At 46.4% G+C, this 19,773-nt stretch overlaps 2 protein-coding genes across 7 annotated transcripts in view; both read right to left on the reverse strand.

The window, feature by feature from the left end:
- Positions 1-1,999: 1,999 nt before the first annotated feature.
- Positions 2,000-9,158, reverse strand: ctcf (CCCTC-binding factor (zinc finger protein)). 4 transcript variants are annotated; one of them, XM_029696334.1, is made up of 12 exons: positions 8,978-9,158; positions 7,583-7,673; positions 6,837-7,340; positions 6,333-6,690; positions 6,046-6,216; positions 5,703-5,957; positions 5,457-5,606; positions 5,135-5,295; positions 4,689-4,871; positions 4,448-4,580; positions 4,064-4,300; positions 2,000-3,963 (listed from the first exon to the last, which is right to left on the reverse strand). In XM_029696334.1, exons 2-12 carry the CDS (start codon positions 7,604-7,606, stop codon positions 3,749-3,751), a joined length of 2,391 nt encoding a protein of 796 aa, XP_029552194.1. In that variant the 5' UTR covers positions 7,607-7,673; positions 8,978-9,158; the 3' UTR covers positions 2,000-3,748. The 4 variants fall into 4 exon arrangements, with proteins under 4 accessions (XP_029552194.1, XP_029552192.1, XP_029552193.1 ...); XM_029696332.1 differs by having other exon boundaries at positions 2,000-3,966; XM_029696333.1 differs by lacking the exon at positions 8,978-9,158 and adding an exon at positions 8,562-8,915 and having other exon boundaries at positions 2,000-3,966.
- Positions 9,159-9,572: 414 nt separating this feature from the next.
- The window catches only part of ripor1 (RHO family interacting cell polarization regulator 1), a 136,650-nt gene continuing 126,449 nt past the window's right edge, over positions 9,573-19,773 (reverse strand). For all 3 annotated transcript variants that reach the window (XM_029696331.1, XM_029696330.1, XM_029696329.1), the window contains exons 10-22: positions 19,537-19,662; positions 18,670-18,818; positions 18,418-18,547; positions 15,835-16,794; positions 15,027-15,163; positions 14,479-14,647; positions 14,062-14,197; positions 13,719-13,880; positions 13,215-13,373; positions 12,724-12,920; positions 12,490-12,573; positions 12,273-12,363; positions 9,573-11,043 (exon numbers count right to left, since the gene is read on the reverse strand). In XM_029696331.1, the coding sequence (XP_029552191.1) occupies positions 10,943-11,043; positions 12,273-12,363; positions 12,490-12,573; positions 12,724-12,920; positions 13,215-13,373; positions 13,719-13,880; positions 14,062-14,197; positions 14,479-14,647; positions 15,027-15,163; positions 15,835-16,794; positions 18,418-18,547; positions 18,670-18,818; positions 19,537-19,662 (2,601 nt within the window). In that variant the 3' untranslated portion in view covers positions 9,573-10,942. The remainder of the gene's footprint in view (positions 11,044-12,272; positions 12,364-12,489; positions 12,574-12,723; positions 12,921-13,214; positions 13,374-13,718; positions 13,881-14,061; positions 14,198-14,478; positions 14,648-15,026; positions 15,164-15,834; positions 16,795-18,417; positions 18,548-18,669; positions 18,819-19,536; positions 19,663-19,773) is intronic.

Consider the following 19,773-nt stretch of genomic DNA (forward strand, 5'->3'; position numbering starts at 1 on the left):
TGACTTAAATCGGCTTAAATCTACGGCAAGACTTGAAAATATCTGTCATTCAATGATCAACAACTAACTTGACAGAGCTTGAAGAGTTTAAAAAAAGACTAATGGGCAAGTATTGTACAATTCAGGTGTTAAAAGCACTCAGAGATCACTGCCAAAGGTGATTCTAACATGTATTGAGTCAGGGAGTTTAATAATTATCTAATCAAGACATAAAGTATTCAAACCCCTTTACTTTTTCCACATTTTGTTATTACAAAGTAGGATAAAAATGGATTTTATTATTTTTTCAGCAATCTACACAAAATACTCTGTTAAGGTGGAAGAATGTTTAAATATTTGTATGGAAAATACAACTAATAAGTCACTGTACATTTCGGCAGGTTGACATTTGTCATGAGTCTTGTCCTGGAGGGAGAACTGAGCGATTTCCCGCTTAGATAGGCCAGCTGCAAAGTCAAAATGGGCTATAATGTACAAATTCATGGATTTGGTGTTGCTTTTTGGTCTTAATTTAAAGTTAAGAGTGTGGTTATGGTTAGGTTTAAAATCAGATTTTATCACTTTTTGACTGTGCCAGCTAGTGACCACTCGGAAAATCAAATCAAATTTGATGATCCGTATAAAACAGGTGTAGATCTTACCGCGAAATGAAGCTCTTAACCAACAATGCAGTTCAAGAAAGAGTTAAGAAAACATTTAGAGTAGTCAAATAAAAAGTAACACAAAAAGAACAATAACGAGGCTATTTACAGGGGGTACTGGTACCGGGTCAATGTGTGGGGGTACAGGTTAGTTATTTTGTACATGTAGGTAGGGGTAAAGTGACTATGCATAGATAATAAACAGCGAGTAGCAGCAGTGTAAAAACAAAGGGAGGGGGGGGGGGGGGGGGGGGGGCGTGTCAATGTAAATAGTCCAGGTGGCCATTTGATTCATTGTTCAGCAGTCATGGCTTGGGGGTAGAAGCTGTTAAGGAGCATTTTGGTCTTAGACTTGGCGCTGCAGTAGCAGAGAGAACAGTCTGACTTGGTTGACTGGAGTCTTTTATAATTATTTGGGCCTTCCTCTGACCGCCTATAGAGGTCCTGGATGTCAGGAAGCTCGGCCCGTGATGTACTGGGCCGTACGCGCTACCCTCTGCAGCGCCTTACGGTCAGATGCCGAGCAGTTGCCATACCAGGCAGTGATGCAACCGATCAGGATGTTCTCGATGGTGCAGTTGTAGGAACTTTGAGGACCTGGGGACACATGCCAAATCTTTTGTCTCCTGAGGGGGAAAGGCATTGTCGTGCCCTCAAGACTGTCTTGGTGTGTTTGTACCATGATAGTTCGTTGGTGATGTGGACACCAAGGAACTGGAAACTCTTGACCCACTCCACTACAGCCAATGTTAATGGGGGCCTGTTCGGCCCACCTTTTCCTGTAGTCCACGATCAGCTCGTCTTGCTCACATTGAGAGGTTGTTGTCCTGGTACCACACTGACAGGTCTCCCTATAGGCTGCTGTCTCATTGTTGATCAGGCCTACCACTGTTGTGTCGTCAGGAAACGTAATGGTGTTGGAGTCGTGTTTGAACAGGGAGTACATGAGGGGCCCCAGAACAAGACTTATGACAGAAACCAGTAACCTGCTTAACTAGGGGTGAACAACCCTCTGCCTGGAGACCCATCTGAAGCACTTTGTTCCAGCCATAATATAGGCTAACACACCAGGTTCCAGATAACCAGCTGCTGCTCTTCTGCACACTAAAACACACAGCTCAAAGTAGCCTCTGTGGTCAACAACATAAACAAATGCCCAAAGATAAACAAGCCCCAGCCAATGCCATGTAGCAGGGTTTGCAAACCTGTCAATCACATTCACACGAGTGAAACAGCAGCAAGCTTCAAGCCCTGAGACAAGATATGACAAGTCTTTCAGTATCACCTTTGACAAAAATCCCTACATGAGCTGCTATAATAACATAGTAATGTCAAGATAAACATTTTAACAAAAACACTCTAGGCCAATATCTTTTTATTAGCTGTACATTCCTCATACATGCCCTCTCAGCCCAGCCATAATACATGTATTTATGTTGGTTTTCAGGTCGTTGCTAAATTCACACAGTACAGCCAGGTACAAAAATGATCAACCCAGAATTTAAGCGCTTGACAAAAAGAAATTTAAACGCAATTACATATAGGAGGAAAAGTCATGTTATATCGGCATTAAAAATGTTCTGTGAAAGAAAGTAAATAGTCATCTTAAACAAGTAACAAACTTTATACAAAATATCCTTCCCTCAGTTCTCTCCTCCCCTTTTTGAACGTCATTATCAGAATTTCTCAAGGCCCTCTCCTGTACACATCCCAAAATAAAACTATGCAGTTATGACAAAATGGTCTGCGAAATGAACAGTGAACTGGGAGAAACATTCTGCTTCACAAGATTACCAAAGCCTCAATAATCATATTTAATTTACAGTTAAGACCTGAAGCTAGTTCAATTGAACACCTCCCTCTACAGCCGTCATATTGAACTCTGAACCCCGGAGACAGTTTCACTGAGTTGTTGTTCCACTCTAATCAGGGGCTGATTTAGACCTGGGACACATGGTGTGAGCAATTCATTATCAGGTAGAACAGAAAACCAGCAGGCTCTGGACCTCGTAGTGTAAGAGTTGAATACTCCTGCTCAACAATTTCACAGATCTTGACTAAAGCTTTTAAGAATATGAATGCATTTAACGTCACTTAATCTCTTTACCTCATCTTGAAATGCAAAACAAGGTCATCTTTCAAAAACTAGAGCATTAGTGACTGTGGTTTGGGATGAACAGTGTGATAAGAGTGAGTAACGTACCTCCAATAAATGTGCTACAAATATTCAGGCTAAAAAGCTCAAGACAGGAAAGGTCATATAGCCAACATGATTCTCAAAGTAGGCAAAGCCTCCCACATTAGAGATAAGCCATATACAGCCTGTGTTCCAAACAGCTACGATTGACTTCCTTTCCTCCAGCATTAAAGGGCTTTAAATCACTAGAAAAAGATTCAAATGCTGGTAATAAAACTAAAATAAAAAGTATTTACAAGCAAAACGAGCCCAGACTACCTTTTGTACAAAACATAACAACCGCAGTCAAAATTTGTGGATGGACGATTTCACTGTCCCTGGCCTGATGTTGATCGAAGCCTCTACAAACTTCAGAATCTGTGACAAGTATAATAAGTCATATGGAATATGCAGTAAATAAAACTTTTTTTTTTTAAAAGAAAGCCATTCCTATCAACATGCCGAGCTAAAGTTAATTTTAGTCTACAGCAGATATAAGGTTCTAGATTACAAGGCTCACTTGGCACTCACTGTTGCCATGTCAAGGTCACAAACAGGTTACGAAAAGAGTTGTTAGATTGAGGGGGGGGGGGGGGGGGGGCAACTGACCACTGCAGTAAGTCCCAATGTCCATCATGTGTCGAACCTCAGCTACCACCCCCCTCCATGCACCAATAGATTACAGTAGAGAATGGAGCTATTATTTCACCAAATCTACATTTCTACAGACCAAAGCAGCTGGAACTTTAACTGTTACAGTGAATGCATGGAAGGATGTGGGTTTGAGTGAAAAGAAACAGATTTGTTAAAAACTAATTATAAAAATAAAGTGTAAAGCGGAGTGATTTGTAATATGGCAGATTGTATGAAGAGGGTGGACTTGAAGGGAAAGGTTGAGGCAAGGGGACATCTTTGAGCTATCTGGGCTAGATCACCGGTCCATCATGCTGAGGATCATCTCAGGGGTGAGATCTCCGTTGGGAGCAGCCTCTGCTACAGGCAGCTCCACTGTCTCCACCCCTGCCTCTGCCTCCTCCGACTGCTCCACCACCACCTCTATGGCAGCCTGCTCAGCCTCTGGCTCATTCTTCACTATGATGTTCTCTATGACACCTGTATTCTCATCCTCCACCTGGATGATGGCTGCTGCTGAGGAGACAGAGGTAACACCAGGCATTATAACACAGCATTAAATGGGCATATATTCAGACATTCCATGACATAGGACCAGTGGGGTGTAACTCACCTGCAGCAGCCTTGCCCTTAGGGGCAGCCTTGCTAGCTTTGGCAGGTGAGGCAGGTTTGGGCGCATTCTTGGGGGGTCTACCACGTTTCCTCTTGACGGGCGGCTCCACAGGGGCGGGGATAGGCTTGGTGGGTGGAGCCTGCTCCAACTCCATCTCCTCCTCTTCCTCCAGCAGTGCCTCTTCGGCATCCTCATCCTCTTCATCAATGTCATCCAGCTCAGGATCAGCATTGTCCTCTGGAGAAGGGAACAGTTAAAAAGAGTAACACTGATCTCATTACATTCAACGAGCAATAGCAAGTAGAGGTTTGGACTGAAACAGCTTATTATAGCAAAGTCAATAGGACACTACAAATAGATACTTTTCTGTAAAACAGGCCTCACCACTATCGTCATCATCGTCCTTCCTTGAGCGCATCTTCCTCTTCCTCCCACCTCGTCCTCTCTTGGGTGGGGTTCCATTCTCTCCCTCAGTAGGATCTCCGTTACAGTTCTCTGCATGTCTAGCCATGGTGTTCTAAGGAGAGGAACACAAAATATTTAAACAAATTAAATGAAGGGCTATGTCCAAAACATGGGTGTATTCTTCCACTCAGTTCATTTGTGTTTGAGTAAGTGTCCATACCCTGCGGGTGAAGGTCTTGCCACACTTGGTGCACACAAAGGCAGTAGGCACAAAGTTGGGGTCATGGTAGCGCCGGAAGTGCATGTCCAGGAGCTGCTTCTGACGGAAGGTCTTCTCACACTGGCTACAGGCGTAAGGCTTCTCTCCTGTGTGGGTGCGCCTGTGCATCAGCATGTGACGCTCCTAGTCAATGTAAAGACAGCAAGAAACACACACATAACGACAGAGAAACTGCTGGGAATTTTACCAGCTCCATCTCAAAACAATCAGCATTGAACCACTTTCCACAAACTCTTGCCTTCCTGCCATTGACCTTTATTGGATATTTACTGACAAAGGAGCAGACTCCATCACCATAACTACCCAGCATCACACACACTATGCATTTACTCCCATCAATCATCCCAGGTTAGAGACAACAGGTTACAGACAGCAGGCCCTCTTACTTGTCTGCAGCAGTAGTCACACTGGTCACACTTGAAGCGTTTCTCATTCTTGTGGGACTTCTGGTGCTGGATGAGAGCATAGCGCTCGTGGAACACAGCATCACAGTAACGGCATTTCCGGCCCTGCTCAATGAATGAGTGCTGCTTACGCAGATGGACGCCTGGAGGAGAGAGGGGGTGTTAAAACCAGCTTATTGAGAGAGATGTCATCTGTATACACATTAGGCAAGTTCAAGCACGATGAAGTTTACGGTGGAGATGTCCAAATCATGCTGTCATCATATTGGGATGATCAGGCCAAGTCAACGTCTAGGTATCTAACCCAGGTCACTCTTGCGGGCGATGACTGTGTCACAGTGGGGGCAGTGGAACTTGGCCACGTTCTCTGTGTGCTTCTGCAGAATGTGCATCTTCATGGTTCCACTCTGGGTGAAACGGGCGTGGCAGATGTAGCACTCGTACGGCTTCTCTCCTGGAAAACAAAGCAGGAAACACGTTTGGACAAGTTCACAACAATCAAGTCAATCACTCATTGTGTTTACACAGTATCCTTGTGGCTGCGCCTCACCTGAGTGTGTCCTCATGTGTCTCTTCAGCTTGTAGGTGTCTCTGCTGGCGTAGCTGCACAGACTGCACTGGAACGGACGCTCCCCAGTGTGGGAACGGATATGCCGCTTCAGTTTGCTCACCTCCACACTGGCATAGTCACACATGGAGCACTTGAAAGGTTTCTCATGAGTGTGCTTGTAGCGACGATGTCGGACCAGCTCTCCGCTGGTCACAAAGGCCATGTCACAATCTTGACACTTGTGTGGTCTGGTACCTGTAGACAGAGACAGTTATAACAGTATCCAACATGGACAGGACTAACAATATAGGACTATCCTTTAATGTGACTGATGACACCATACCTGTGTGTGTGTTGAGGTGGTTCCTCAGCAGGGTAACGGTCCTGAAGGCCCTTCCACACAGATGGCACTTGTGGGGCCTCTCGTCCGTGTGGCTCTTCATGTGTCGGTCCAGGTTGGAGCGGCGGGGACAGGTGTAGCTACATAGCTCACACTGGAATGTTTTCTTCACACCTGGAGCATACAAATGCCTAGAGTCAACACTTGCAGAGGCAAACAGCACCACAACTTGAGTTACAACATTTACTATAAACAAAGGACACAGCAAGCAGCGGTGCTAGTAATCTCACCCTTCTTCTTGATCTTGGTGGGTTTGGGGGGCTTCATGTTGCCCACCACCTTCTCTGCGTTGACCTCAGAGAGCATCCCCTCCTGCTGCTCCTCCTCAAAGTCATAGACAGACACGTCCATGTTGTCTTTGTCCCCCTCAGTGTTGTAGCGCAGCTTGCTCTTCTTTGCTTTCTTGGCAGTCTTCTTGGCCGGGGGTTGGTAGTCTGGGTCTGTGGTCCACTGTGGGTCTTCAGGCTGGGGCTCGCAGTGCAGCTCCTCCTCCTCCTCCTCAGGCTGGACCTGCTGCTCCTCCTCCTGGTGCTGGAGCTCATCCTGCTCCACTGTCTCCACCTCACCATTCGCACCCACCTTCACCACCTGAAGGAGTAGTGTTTTAAGTTTCTATAGAACTAGTACATCTAGATATGTACCAGTGGCACAAAACGCTGCTATACATCCCTGGGAAAAGATGCTTCCATTAGTTCTGAATGATGTAATATCTAGTCTTGAAGTGCAGTTCTTACCTGGAAGCCCTCTGGCAGGGGCAGGGTGTGGCAGATCATAGGGTTTCCATCTTTGGGCATGGCCGTGGCGTCCACGAAGGTGCCCTGTAGCTCCTCTACAGTGGCCTGTGTTACAGGCACAGCAGAGACAGGCACCTGGACGAGCTGTAGCTCCCCAAGACCTCCAAGCTGCTGCTCCTCCAAATTTACAACCTGCAGAGTGATGATCTGGGTCTCATCCACTGTGGTGACCGTGGCCTCGTGGGCTGTGACCACAGGGGCGTCCATCACCTCAGTCTTCATCTGCAGCAGGGCCGGGTCCAGGGAATCCATTACCATCATCTCCACATTGACTCCATCAACCAGCTCCTGGGGATCTAGGCCCCCCTCTCCCACAGGTTGCTGGTCCATTACCCCCTCTGCTGCTTGCTGGAGCAGGTCTGCCACCACCTCCTCCCCCTCATAGGTGATGCTGTCCTTGGCCTCAACCACAACGTCGGTTGGTCCGCCGTCCATCGGTAATACCTGAGAGAGCCAACCCAAAACCAATCAACACACAATCTAGCAATGTAATGTGAACTCATAACCATTTATTCATAAATGTTGAAACAGTTTTTTCAATTTTGCAGGGAATTTAAATCCCTTTTCAGTACCTGGACATATGATCAATCTAGCTAGGCTTAACAGACAGAAAATGGCATACTGTTCAGCTCACTCAAGATCTCAGACAAAGTTAATGCAACTTCCTCAGCTTCCTAAATTGTTACCTGCACCAGAAAGGAATACTTCATCTTTCTAGACCTGCTTGGCTTCCTCAATGTCTGACTCAACTCCCCTGACTGTTACCTGACACTGAACCTGTGGGGAAGACAAACAAGTTGACATTTCTACATAAACCTACTGCATGAATTGAAAGCACACATTCGTAGCTAGTTGGGCCATTTTGCGAAAGGTGCAATTGCGGGCCGCAATTTTGATAGTGGACATGAAGTCATATAGCTAGCTAACGTCAGCTAGTCATGTTTATGTACCGCTACCAGCTGGGTTGTAGAGGGAGCTCTACCCTGTTTTGATCAATTCTATCTAGCTAGTGTCGTTGTAGCTCAAGGTAGGCTTTGAATCAGACAACGGACACTGGATGGAAAATGACCTGCAGTAAACTTGGAGAAGACATTTCGTTAAACAAAAATCTAGACTACGTGCTCATTAAATGTAGGGCGAAGGGGGACGTCGTTTTACTGGAAACGCGAGTGAAAATGGCTATCGTGGTCATTTGCTAGTTCTGCATCTTACTTGTTTCAATTCGGTATGCGCTAGAAGCCAATTTGGCTAGCTAACGTTTATGTTGTTAGCTAGCTACTGTAACGTTACGTAATGCAAGGTCTAAGTCACGATGCAAATTGTGAATCGTCTTTGCATCGTGCCTTAGACCTTGTTTTAATTGACAGCTTTTAAAATATGATAAGTAGTTGGCTAAACTATAACATATCAAACTAACAGTTAGCTATTTGTCTAAGTTAGCTAGGTCAATGGTAAGGGGTTGCTAACGTTAGCTTTTGCGAAGGCCGTTGTGGGCGAAAACATTTAGTTTTGTTACTGTTTCGATAATTTATGGCTTTATTAGTTCGTTAACAATACTAGTTATTGGCGTGGAAAGTGACATATACCTAACTTAGCGGTCTAGCTAACAAGTTATGCGTTGAACGGCTAGTTGGCTAGCTATATGTAGCTAGCTATGATAGTTACTGTAGTAAGATAATGCTTGTGCGATTTAGAAAATTCGTTGTTCTGTGCTGCAATCTGGCGCGCGCTGAGTTGATACACAGCCGCGAGTTTCCATCTCGACTCAGTAAAAAGGCAGGAAACAAAGACGAAGAAAAAGAAAATGGACGCCTGGCCTTAAAACTAAACCAACACGTTGAAGTCTTTAATGATCGATCCTTGCCGAAATGCAAACTAATATAGCTCCAAAAAGAGTCGTTATTGCAAAATTTCGTAGAACTTCTGGGTTATAAATGTTTTTTGCTAAATTTTCAATAACGATAGAGGGAGACAAACACCCCCCGTCTGCCGCCTGGACCGGGAGCCCCATCGTGACACCTAGAGGCCGATTAAAGCTCCTGCAAAGCTCCCCCCTTTTCTGGAAAGTACTCTTACTTTACCTGCTCTTCGTCGTTTATTTCCTCGCTGAATTCGACAGAAAGCCCAGAGTATGTTCTTCAATCTGACCGAGATGGCTGAGAATTACGCCCTTCTCCTCCGGGGGTTTTAATCCTCTCCCGCTTTTTCAGAAAAGGCTCCGCACAAAATGGCGGCCTTGTGAAGTTTGTGCGCCTGTGCAGAGTGAAGGGGGGCGGTGGCGAAAGGGTGGGTGTAAACCAGTGTAGACATTGAATTATGGGGATTGGCCATGTGGGGCGCTACTTTTGAATTGCCGTACACCGTTATGAATAGATCATTTTAGGTTATTTATCATAAATCTGATCGTATTTCTAATTTCATATGAATGTCAAGTTAAAATCTGTTGTATTCTATATTTATTTAACAGGCCTATAATAAACCCCATCTGAATGTGTCTGCCTCTAGTGTAGTTGTACCAAAATGAAAACCTGTAATCAGTTTGAACAATTTGTGTCTGCCCCTCATTGCTGTGCCAAAAGCCATGGCTACAGTATCTGTTTATTTTACAATGGCCAAACGTAATTAACATAGGGAAATTATACATTAACAAACCCTTCTCACACAGCAAAAGGAAACTTCATTTTTGAACACATTTTTATTAATTCATTTACATTTGTTGCCAGGCAAGATATCTGCCAGACTATACTTTTATAGAAAGAAAATCTAAAGAAAATCATGTATTTTAATGCTGCACAATTTGAGTCATATGGAAAATATACTTTGCTGCAGTGTTTCTATTAGCACTGTATCTCTTCATTCTTAGTCTCATCTCACCACTCTCCACTAACTTGAGGCACTTAGACAACTTAAAAAGCTCCTTCAGTGTATATTGTTATTTTGAAGTCCTATATAATAAAACTGATGAATCTGCTAAGTAAATATTATACAGTGAATGCAGGTTCTCATTACACCCTGATTCCACACTATAATGGCCAGCAGGTGGCCAGTCCTAGCAGTGTGGTTGTCTGTTTATTAAGTGAGAAGTTGTCTGCTCCAAAAAGGCAAAGTCCAGTCCAGCACAGTTTTAAGTTTTCAATAATAATTAAAAAAGAACTCCACCACCAATACAGCAGAAATAATCTTCAGTTATATCGCCAGTGGCGTGAGTCTCAGGAAGTGCATGGTGACTTGAGGCATCAGCACTCAAACCAAATATGAATTTGCTCCAATTGTCTCAATGCCAACCGAATTACACTACAATTATATAACATATACACTTCCAGTGGGAATATATATTTCCACAAAGCATATAATGGTAGTATGGAATGATGGCACTGTAATAACTTTCTTCAGACTTCCTTTCCTGACCGGCATGGCAACAAGCTCCTCATCAGACTGTGGTCCTAGAATTTGGAACTGTTTCACCACCATCATCTCCTGAGGAACAACCCAATCCCTTCCATCCCCATGACTTACTTCAGTACTCCTACCAAACACTCAGTCATTCTCCACACAGACCCACGCCAACCTGCTTCATCACAAATTAAGCAAATAATAAGTGCATTTCCACAGAAAAGTAATCATGTCACTTTTCCACTTTGTTCTATCCATGCCATGATCTGACACAATGATTGCAGTGTCCTTCCATCCATTCATCATCCCAGCTATAATTACATGAAGGCAACACCACCAGACCAAAACATACTGTAAGGCAGTAAAATACTTCTACCACTCTTCATCGCTTCTACAATTCCACAGTTTTTCATGAGTAGTTATCACTTATTTACACACAGGTTGGTAATATGCGAGTTTAGTTCACTGACTTCGTGTCAAGCTGTAGATGTCATCCCAGTGTTAGTGAGTGCATGTGCAAAAGTCAGCATCCTCTTTGCATCTGGGTATATTGCACCCTGTTTGACAGTGTATATTTTAATGTGTGTATGGATAATGGCTGTAACAGTGTGTTGACATGGGCATGACGGTATCAGTATTCCGTTCTAGTGGCATTAGAAGGCGGTGCTGGCCATGCTGCCAGGGGAGAAGAGGCGTGGCACTCCCTCCTGCAGTGATATCTCAACATGTCTGTGGGCCAACTTCCCCTCCTCACCTGGACGGGAACACAGAGAACGTCAATCACACACACACAACTCTTTCCCCGCAAACATCTTATCCCATTATTCCCTCATCCACTAGATCCCTCCCACAGAAAACCCACCCTCTGTGCCCTTGTACACCTTGATCAAATCAAAGTTTATTGGTCATTGTACCACATACCCCAGAGAGGTTAAAGGCACAGTCAACTTAGTGTATGTAAACTTCTAACCAACTGGAATTGTGATACAGGGGCCTCCCGGGTGGCGCAGTGGTCTAAGGCTAGCTAGCTGTGCCACCAGAGATTCTGGGTTCGAGCCCAGGCTCTGCCGCAGCTGGCCGAGACCGGGAGGCTCATGGGAGACGCATAATTGGCCCAGTGTCGTCCGGGTTAGGAAGGGTTTGGCCGGCAGGGATGTCCTTGTCTCATCGCGCACTAGTGACTCCTGTGGCGGGCCGGGCGCAGTGCACACTGACCAGGTCGCTAGGTGTACGGTGTTTCCTCCGACACCATACACCTAGCGACCTGGTGCGGCTGGCTTCCGGGTTGGATGTGCGTTCTGTCAATGTAACCGATGTGAAATGGCTAATTAGTTAGCGGTGGTGCGCGCTAATAGCGTTTCAATCAGTGACGTCACTCGCTCTGAGACCTGAAGTGGTTGTTCCCCTTGCAACGGCCGCGGCTTTTGTGGCGCGATGGGTAACGATGCTTCATGGGTGTCAGTTGTTGATGTGTGCAAGGGTCCCTGGTTCGAGCCCGGGTTGGGGCGAAGAGAGGGACGGAACCTACACTGTTACATCAAGAAGCAGTGCGGCTTGGTTGGGTTGTGTTTCGGAGGACGCATGGCTCTTGACCTTCGCCTCTCCCGAGTCCGTACGGGAGTTGCAGCGATGAGACAAGACTAACTACTACCAATTGGATACCACAAAATTGGGAGAAAAAGGGGTAAAATAATAAAATAAAAAAATGTAAAAAAGAAAATAGGAATTGTGATACAGTGAATTATAAGTGAAAAAATCTATCTGTACACAAATGTTGGAAAAATTACTTGTGTCATACACAAAGTAGATGTCCTAACCGACTGGCCAAAACTATAGTTTGTTAGCGAGAAATTTGTGGAGTGGTTGAAAAATGAGTTTTAATGACTCCAACCTAAGTGTATGTAAACTTCCAACTTCAACTGTAATAGTAAGCTGTCTCACTCAGTCCCTTATCAAACATGTACTTTTTATCTTTCTACTCACCAAGCACCAGCAGCGCTTGTTTGGCAGCATCCCTCACATCCTCCTTGTCTGATCGACAGAGATAGACCAGCTGGTCAATGCTCTCTTTGGCCTGCAGAACATAAATAACAGAGTGGACTCAACAGTCTGACTCCAGACACTAGGGTAGGTAGAGGTAAAAAACAGATGGAGCATAGAGTTTGTTGAAGAGATGTGACTAATAAGTGGTGAGACTGACCTTCAGACATGCAAGTGCTTTACAGCCACACACTCTCGTCTCCACACTCTCATTCTCCAGAAGCTCTAGACAGCTTACTAGGGCCTGGGGTAAAATACCAAAATACACTATAAATTACCCAAACAAACATAAATCCACACTGGTGATCCTAGCAACAAGATAACGCTTTTTAAGAAGTGCATTTCAAAAGTGCTACAGTGAGTATGGCCTGAAATGAATGCATCTCGGTCTCACCCTCTCTCGATGGCGTGGCTGGTCGGCGAGGCTCCGGAGCAGGGAGCTGGCAGAGGCAGACACCTTCCCCCGCGGGTCCCTGAGCAGTAGGCTGACAGCATGCAGGCCCTCCCTCTTCAGGCTGCTCTCTGGAGGCCTCTTCAGGGCCTTCACCAGCACCTCCTGGTCCCCTGACTGCAGGCTCTGAACCAGCCACACTGAGGGGGGGAAATGGGTGGAGGAGGTGGAGGGTGGACAGGGAAGAAGGTAGTAAAAAAGAGAGTGAATGAGGGAGGATGGGAATGGCGATAGAAAGCAGAGAATAGAATGAGGTGAGTATGTTATAGTGGGTGTGGTGAAACAACAAGAGCAATCAGCCTTTTAAATGATGTACATTCACACATTCATCATGACTAAGCATAGAGCCAAGTGGCTGTCTGCAACCTAGTAAGACATATTAACATATTCACTCAAACTAACTCCAAGCAATAGTCAATCTCCCAGACACTAACCCTCCTCCGCTAGTTCAATGATGTGTGTGTCCAACTCGCTCACTCCCTCGGCCTCTAGGTAGCTCCAGAACTGGAAGAGGGTCAGCATGTCTCTGGCTGCCCCGCCCCCACGCTTGGGCAGCCTCCTCTCCAGAATCCTCTCCACCAGACGCAAGAACACTAGACACAGCACAGAGAGATGGGTCAGACGTGACAAGATGGCACATCACAGCTACCCTCAGACTAATGTGGCATCATATAGGCCACTGGAATCAAAGCCAGGAGCATTTCTGATCCAAACTCCTTAGGGAGAGTATTTTAGACCATGTATCACTATGTTTAAATATTATACATGCCATTTAGCAGACGCTTTTATTCAGTGACTTACATACATTTTATGTATGGTGGGCCCGGGAATGGAACCCACTACCCTGGCATTACAAGCGCCATGCTCTACCAACTGAGCTACAAAGGATCATATAATGCATGATAGACACACACAGAGACACAACAACCGTATCACACCTGTGTCTGCCAGGCTAACTCCTCTCTCGGGCAGTCTGTTGGTGTAAGCAGCGGCCAGTGTTGTGAGGAAAGCGTCTGTGGAGGTGCTGTACACACTGCCATCATTCGTACACTGCTGCCATAGCAATGTTGCCCCTTGGCACTGTTCTAACTGGGGAACCACTACTCCAGGACAGAGAGGCAGTAGAAGGCAGGCAGACGGAAAAGAAAACAAGTTAGAGATGGTAGTAATTGAATCATTTACAATTACAGTAGTTAACCTTTGTCATTATTGCCTTAGCTCTGGCAGTGACTAAGCTAATATGCTGTTTTATTGTCCTCCTTACAGCAATAATGAACTCACCCTCATCTGGCTGAGTGGCTCCTCCAGGGGTCTCCTTGGCAACACGTCTGATGAGCTCGAGGACGCGGGCCTCTCTGAGCAGGCGGTCCAGAGCATACATCTCCCCACAGCGCAGAGGCCCAAAGGTCCCCAGCCTCTGCACAGCACACACACAGCACCAGCCATTAGGAGTCACAGGCATCACAGAGCCAAAATCAGGACATTTGGTAAGACCACAGATGTCAATTTGAAATAGTTTTATTACATTACAACTGGGAGCTGTTGCTCTGCTTATCGATCATGTTGACAGCTCAACACAAATGCAAGATCCAAGTAGAAGTTATTTTTGAGATTCGAATTCTTCAACTCATTTGGTTTAGTCTCATACATAAGGGGACCATGGGGTGATTTGTTACTCATGTATGTCATGTTCCTCACCAGAAGTTGTGCACTGCAGTTTTTCAGATGGACCAGTAGTGTATGGTCTAGAGCCTGGCAGCCTGTGCTCACAGGTCCAGAGGAGTGGGACTCCCAGCATCTCTCCTCACAGCACTCATCCTCCCCTGCACTCTCCTCTGGTGGCCTGCCGGGGGCGCTGTGGCGCTCACTAAACAACAACCACACAGGAGCACAAGTATGAGCACATCAGGAAAGTTGTATATTTTTACTTGTAATTTTTTTAACCTTTATTTAACTAGGCAAGTCAGTGCAAGTTGTTACCCTAGAGTGGTACCCTGTAGAGCCATGGCTCTACATATCATGCCACCTTTAGACCAGATGAGGGCATTATCATTCAGAATACCAATGAACTTTTCTTATCCTTACTAACGTTCAGCATATTTAAATGAGTGTTACAGTGGCTCACCACTAGATGGGAGTAAGTAACCACACAGAAATCCAACTAGCTACTCTACCAGCAAAACTTCTCATCTTTAAAACTGACTGTGAAGGAACATAGAGAGGGAGGCCATTTTATGGACCCTGACCTGTCTGTCACATTCCTTTTCTCCCCATCCTCCTCATCTTCATCCTCCAGGTCTGAGGTATTGAGGAAGTCAAAGCTGCCGAGAGCCGTCTCCACCGCCAGACTCTGGACACTGGACGAACAACTGCATGTATGGCCCTTCAGAACACACACGTACACATGTTATAGAGAGACAGACACACATGCACACACGTACTCAAACATACAGCACACACACAGTAACAAAAGCAAACATTTTTCAGCAATCCAAATCACTGCCATAAGTCCTGATTATAAGAATACACCCCGTATTTGGAAAATGATCATCTGAGGAAAGTATCTGGGAACAAAACAGTGTGTTCTTAAAATGATGTCGTGATGAAATGAAGAATAATAGAGAAACTCAAATGTATCTGTGTTTCCTATCGCCTTGTCAGAGGGTTTGGCTCAGTGAGCTCTGATGCTTATCTGTGTCTCAGTTGGGAAGAAGTTGGGTGTGTGTACGTGTATGAGGCTGACGACCGCCCAGCGACAGTACACACATCTCCCGCTGCAGCATTGTGAGATGGAAACATTTAGACTGAGCTAAAGGGCAGGAAGTTCCGCACCCTGATCCCAATCCCACAGGGAACTGTGGGATTCTGGAACTCTGAAATCTACTCAGCACCCACCAACGTCCCCCTCACTTTTATGAAGTGGTCATTTCCATTGTCAGGTACAACATAAAACACACGAGTCAGAGCCATACATGTACACACTACACAGACATATATACACACACACACACACACACACACACACACACACACACACACACAGCTATAACTTACCGTTAATGTCTCCTCCAGTAGTCTGAGCTCCTGCTCCAGGACCTGTAACTCAGGAAACTGTCCCCTGTAGTCATCCAGAGAGGCAATGACTGCACTCAGGGCTTCCTCAACTTCACTGTCCACAGCCTGCTGCTTCTCACCCTCTGCGGGGCTGGCCTCTACTACAGGCCCAGGCTTCTCGGCCTCCACCACCACTGCCCTGTGGGCAGTGTATGATATTTCCTCTGTGCTCTGGGTCTGTGCTTGTGAGTCTGCCCTGAGATCCAGAGAGGCACCTTGCTGAGACACAGCATCAGTCCTAGTGGGTGCAGAGCTCTGGAGTTCTGGCTCTACCTCTGAAACAGCCCCTGAAACAACCTCTAACCCCGTGTCTGACTCTACAGACACTGCAGAATACCTGCTCTCCGGCCTGCTCTCCTCCATGGTGACAGTAGCTGGGGCGAGTGGCTCAGATGGTTCCCCGACCACCACAGTCTCAGCTGTGACAGGGGCTGACTCCGCCCGAGCAGGCATCTCCATCTCAATATCGTTTATAGAGATCCCAGACTGCAGGGAGGTGGCCTCAGAGGGCTCCACTGATTCGCAAGTTGACCTGTCCATCAGTACGCCATCGACACTGTTCTCACTGATATGGCTGAGGGAGCGTGAATAACGTGTTTGGCCGTTAGGCACAGCCTGTTTCCCAGAATCCTCCTCTTTCCCTGCTGTTCCAGTGTCTGGCTCCTCCTTCTGCACATCCTCCGGTTTGGCTGAGCGGGTAGGGGTGGAGGTGGCAGAGTCTCGGGGAGCAAAGGAGATCTCAATGGAGGGCGCGGCGGCCTGAACCTCTAGCTGGACCAGATTCTTGTTGGCGTGACGCAGCCCCAGGGACAGCTGGGGGCTGGACGAGTCATCTGACGACTCCGAGGAGTTAGACCAGGCTGTGCCATTCTCCATCTCCTCCTGCCTCCTCAGCATGTTCTACAGTGAGAGGGAGAGAGAGAAAAAAAGAGAGGGAGGGAGGAAGAGCACAAGGGTGACAAAGTCAAATGGAGACACTGCCATCAAATTCTGAAGATGGGACTAGTCCAGCAGACATTCAGTATAACAGAGTCAGATAGACAGACAGAGGGCTGAGGGCCCCTGTAAACCCATGCCAAACATTATTAACCAGAGCATAGCTGCCTGGCCTCTGGCCCAGAAAGCAAACAAACTCCCTGCTCCCTTTAATTAACATCTCATTTATCAGGCCTCTGCTTTCGCTAGGCATCCAGGCCCCATCTCACTGGAACAATAAGAACAAATACACGCTTCATATTGAGAGCTGGAGGCTGCGTCTGTTTCCCAGCGCTCTCGGTCATTGAGAATACTACTAAAAACTATTTTAAAACCCAACAAGGAACATAACATCTAACCATAAACACAGAGCTTCTATAGTGGCCAACCGTACAGAGGTTCTAAACAACAATTGACAGCACAACACAATCTACAAAGACCTACTGTAAGTTCCTCTAAGGAGGTTCTATTACCATGCTCTACCACAAATACCACACCTTTAACTAGTAACTACTGAGGGATCTAGTGGGATGTCTGTAGTGGCTAACTGCACTTACGTCAGTCTGCATGTTAGCAGAGCCCAGGTGGACTGAGGAGACATCACTGCAGGAGCAGCTCTGAGACAGTCTCTCAGCCAGAGTGTCACGGAACACATCCAGCAGGGACCAGCGGTGTTTGGGGGACATCATGCTCCTTGACAGGCTCCTAGGAGCCGTCTTTACACCACCAGGTAAAGCAGGAGAGGGCCGTGAGAAAGGTCCACTAGTGGACCAATGCAATTACACATCACAGCTAGACGACACAGTCGTTCTCTTCACCCTAACTCAATCAAGTTATTGAATTAAGACAAATAAGTGCTGGAGTATTTAGCTGGCCCATTGACAAACCAGACCAATACATCCTGCTAGCTTTGTGAACCAGCGGACGTGTGCAGAAAACCTCCTGAGGTTCTAGTGCTGCATCTTAACAGCACAACAACCACCACTGACAGACAACATGTTGCATTACAGAACATGTCCTGGATACCTGGCAGCTGATTAACCTTGCGGCAGGCTATCAGTGAGTCACCAGGGAGGAAGGCTCAGTACAGCTGGTAGAACTGTAGCAAGCTTTGTGCGCCATTATGAACATAATTAACTATAGCTGAGACACTCCCTTAAAGGAAAACTTCACCTAATAACTATTTTGGTATTTGTTTCATTATTCCATTATTGATATAGTCCCAAAATGTTTTGCCTGTCAGCAATCAAGCTTAAGATATAACTTTCAAAATACAGAAATACAGTCGGTATGATGCTGCGTTTTGAATCATGTGACAGTTACTGTCTCAGATGGGAAAATCATTCATCAAAGAGTGCCTCTGAGGTAGACTGGATGAGATGACAGCAGGAGACTTCTGGTGCCATGGATGGAAATGAAATGGGTTGAAAGGGCTATCACTCAGATTCATTCAAAGAACCATATTACAGCTCATTACTCCATGGATTATGGACCATATTAAGAAAGAGGACACTGTTTAGAGCACAGGGTTAGAGCCAGGGTACTCACATAGAAGGCCTGTTCCCGTAAGGAGGGGGTATCAGGAGGACTCTGGTTGTAGGTGGAGAAGCGTTTGTTCACCGTGGGGGGTTTGTTGACAGTGCTGGCGGCTGAGGCTTGGTCATCCTTGTCGAAAGGGCTGACAGAGAGATAAAAAGGGTACAGAAACTTAATACTAGACCCACACACAAATACATGTTTGTGCACTAGTGGTGGTATCCACTGAAAGCAGTTCACCACACTGATGTGATAATCACTCACTTCCAGGTGACCTCTAGGCTTAGTTTGATGGTCCCGAGGTCATTGATGTCCACGGCCACCGTCCGGGGTAGAGCAGCAAAGAGGTCTTTGGTCTCACATGACACGTTCCCCACTACCACATGATTGGCCAGGCTCTTCAGCTCTGTCACCTAGGAAACCATAGTAAGACACATCACAATTAGTGATTCTGGTATGATCTAAATCTCTCCAAACCCCGTCCCGATGCCTGCTCTCCATACCCCGTCCCGATGCCTGCTCTCCATACCCCGTCCCGATGCCTGCTCTCCAAACCCCGTCCCGATGCCTGCTCTCCAAACCCCGTCCCGATGCTTGCTCTCCAAACCCCGTCCCGATGCCTGCTCTCCAAACCCCGTCCCGATGCCTGCTCTCCAAACCCCGTCCCGATGCCTGCTCTCCAAACCCCGTCCCGATGCCTGCTCTCCAAACCCCGTCCCGATGCCTGCTCTCCAAACCCCGTCCCGATGCCTGCTCTCCAAACCCCGTCCCGATGCCTGCTCTCCAAACCCCCCTTGTTCATTCATTCTGTGTCTCCTGACTTTCCGATCCCTTGACATGATTGGGGGAAGTAATGAAATCAGTGAGGGAGAAAAACAAGTAGATATCCAGCTGCTCTCCTCTCCTCTCACTGAGCTGTTACATCCATTACCTCTGAGCCTTCGCTTCACACACAGATGTGACAAAGTGAATGTGTGTGAGAGTGACGGTCTCTGTGTGTGAGAGTGACGGTCTCTGTGTGTGTGAGTGACGGTCTCTGTGTGTGAGAGTGACGGTCTCTGTGTGTGAGAGTGACGGTCTCTGTGTGTTCATCTGTGTACTAGTTTTAGGCCAGGATATGCTGCTTCATACCTTTATTGATAGGAACTCTGTGATGAGAGGCAGAAAGACCATGTCCTCGCTGTCCCACACCTGCTTGCCATTGATCTCCATCCTTCCCCTCAGCTTCCAGCGCTGCCGCCCATACTTCATAAAGATCTAAAAGGTCAGGGGTCAGGTTTAGGTTCAATATGGAATAACAGAAACACACAATGAGCCAGTCAGTCACATTTATCTTGGTCTTCACACATTTGCTCATTCTTAAGCCTT

Source organism: Salmo trutta, chromosome 17 (genome assembly GCF_901001165.1).
Source record: "Salmo trutta chromosome 17, fSalTru1.1, whole genome shotgun sequence".
Taxonomy (NCBI): Eukaryota; Metazoa; Chordata; class Actinopteri; order Salmoniformes; family Salmonidae; genus Salmo; species Salmo trutta.

Bases quoted from the DNA above. Each gene is read 5' to 3' on its own strand.
- ctcf (XM_029696332.1), bottom strand. From the start codon at position 7,606: ATGAAGTATTCCTTTCTGGTGCAG. The intron at 7,341-7,582 runs GTAACAATTTAG...TGGCTCTCTCAG, and splicing joins AGTATTCCTTTCTGGTGCAG to GTATTACCGATGGACGGCGG. The intron at 6,691-6,836 runs GTAAGAACTGCA...CTACTCCTTCAG, and splicing joins CCCTGCCAGAGGGCTTCCAG to GTGGTGAAGGTGGGTGCGAA.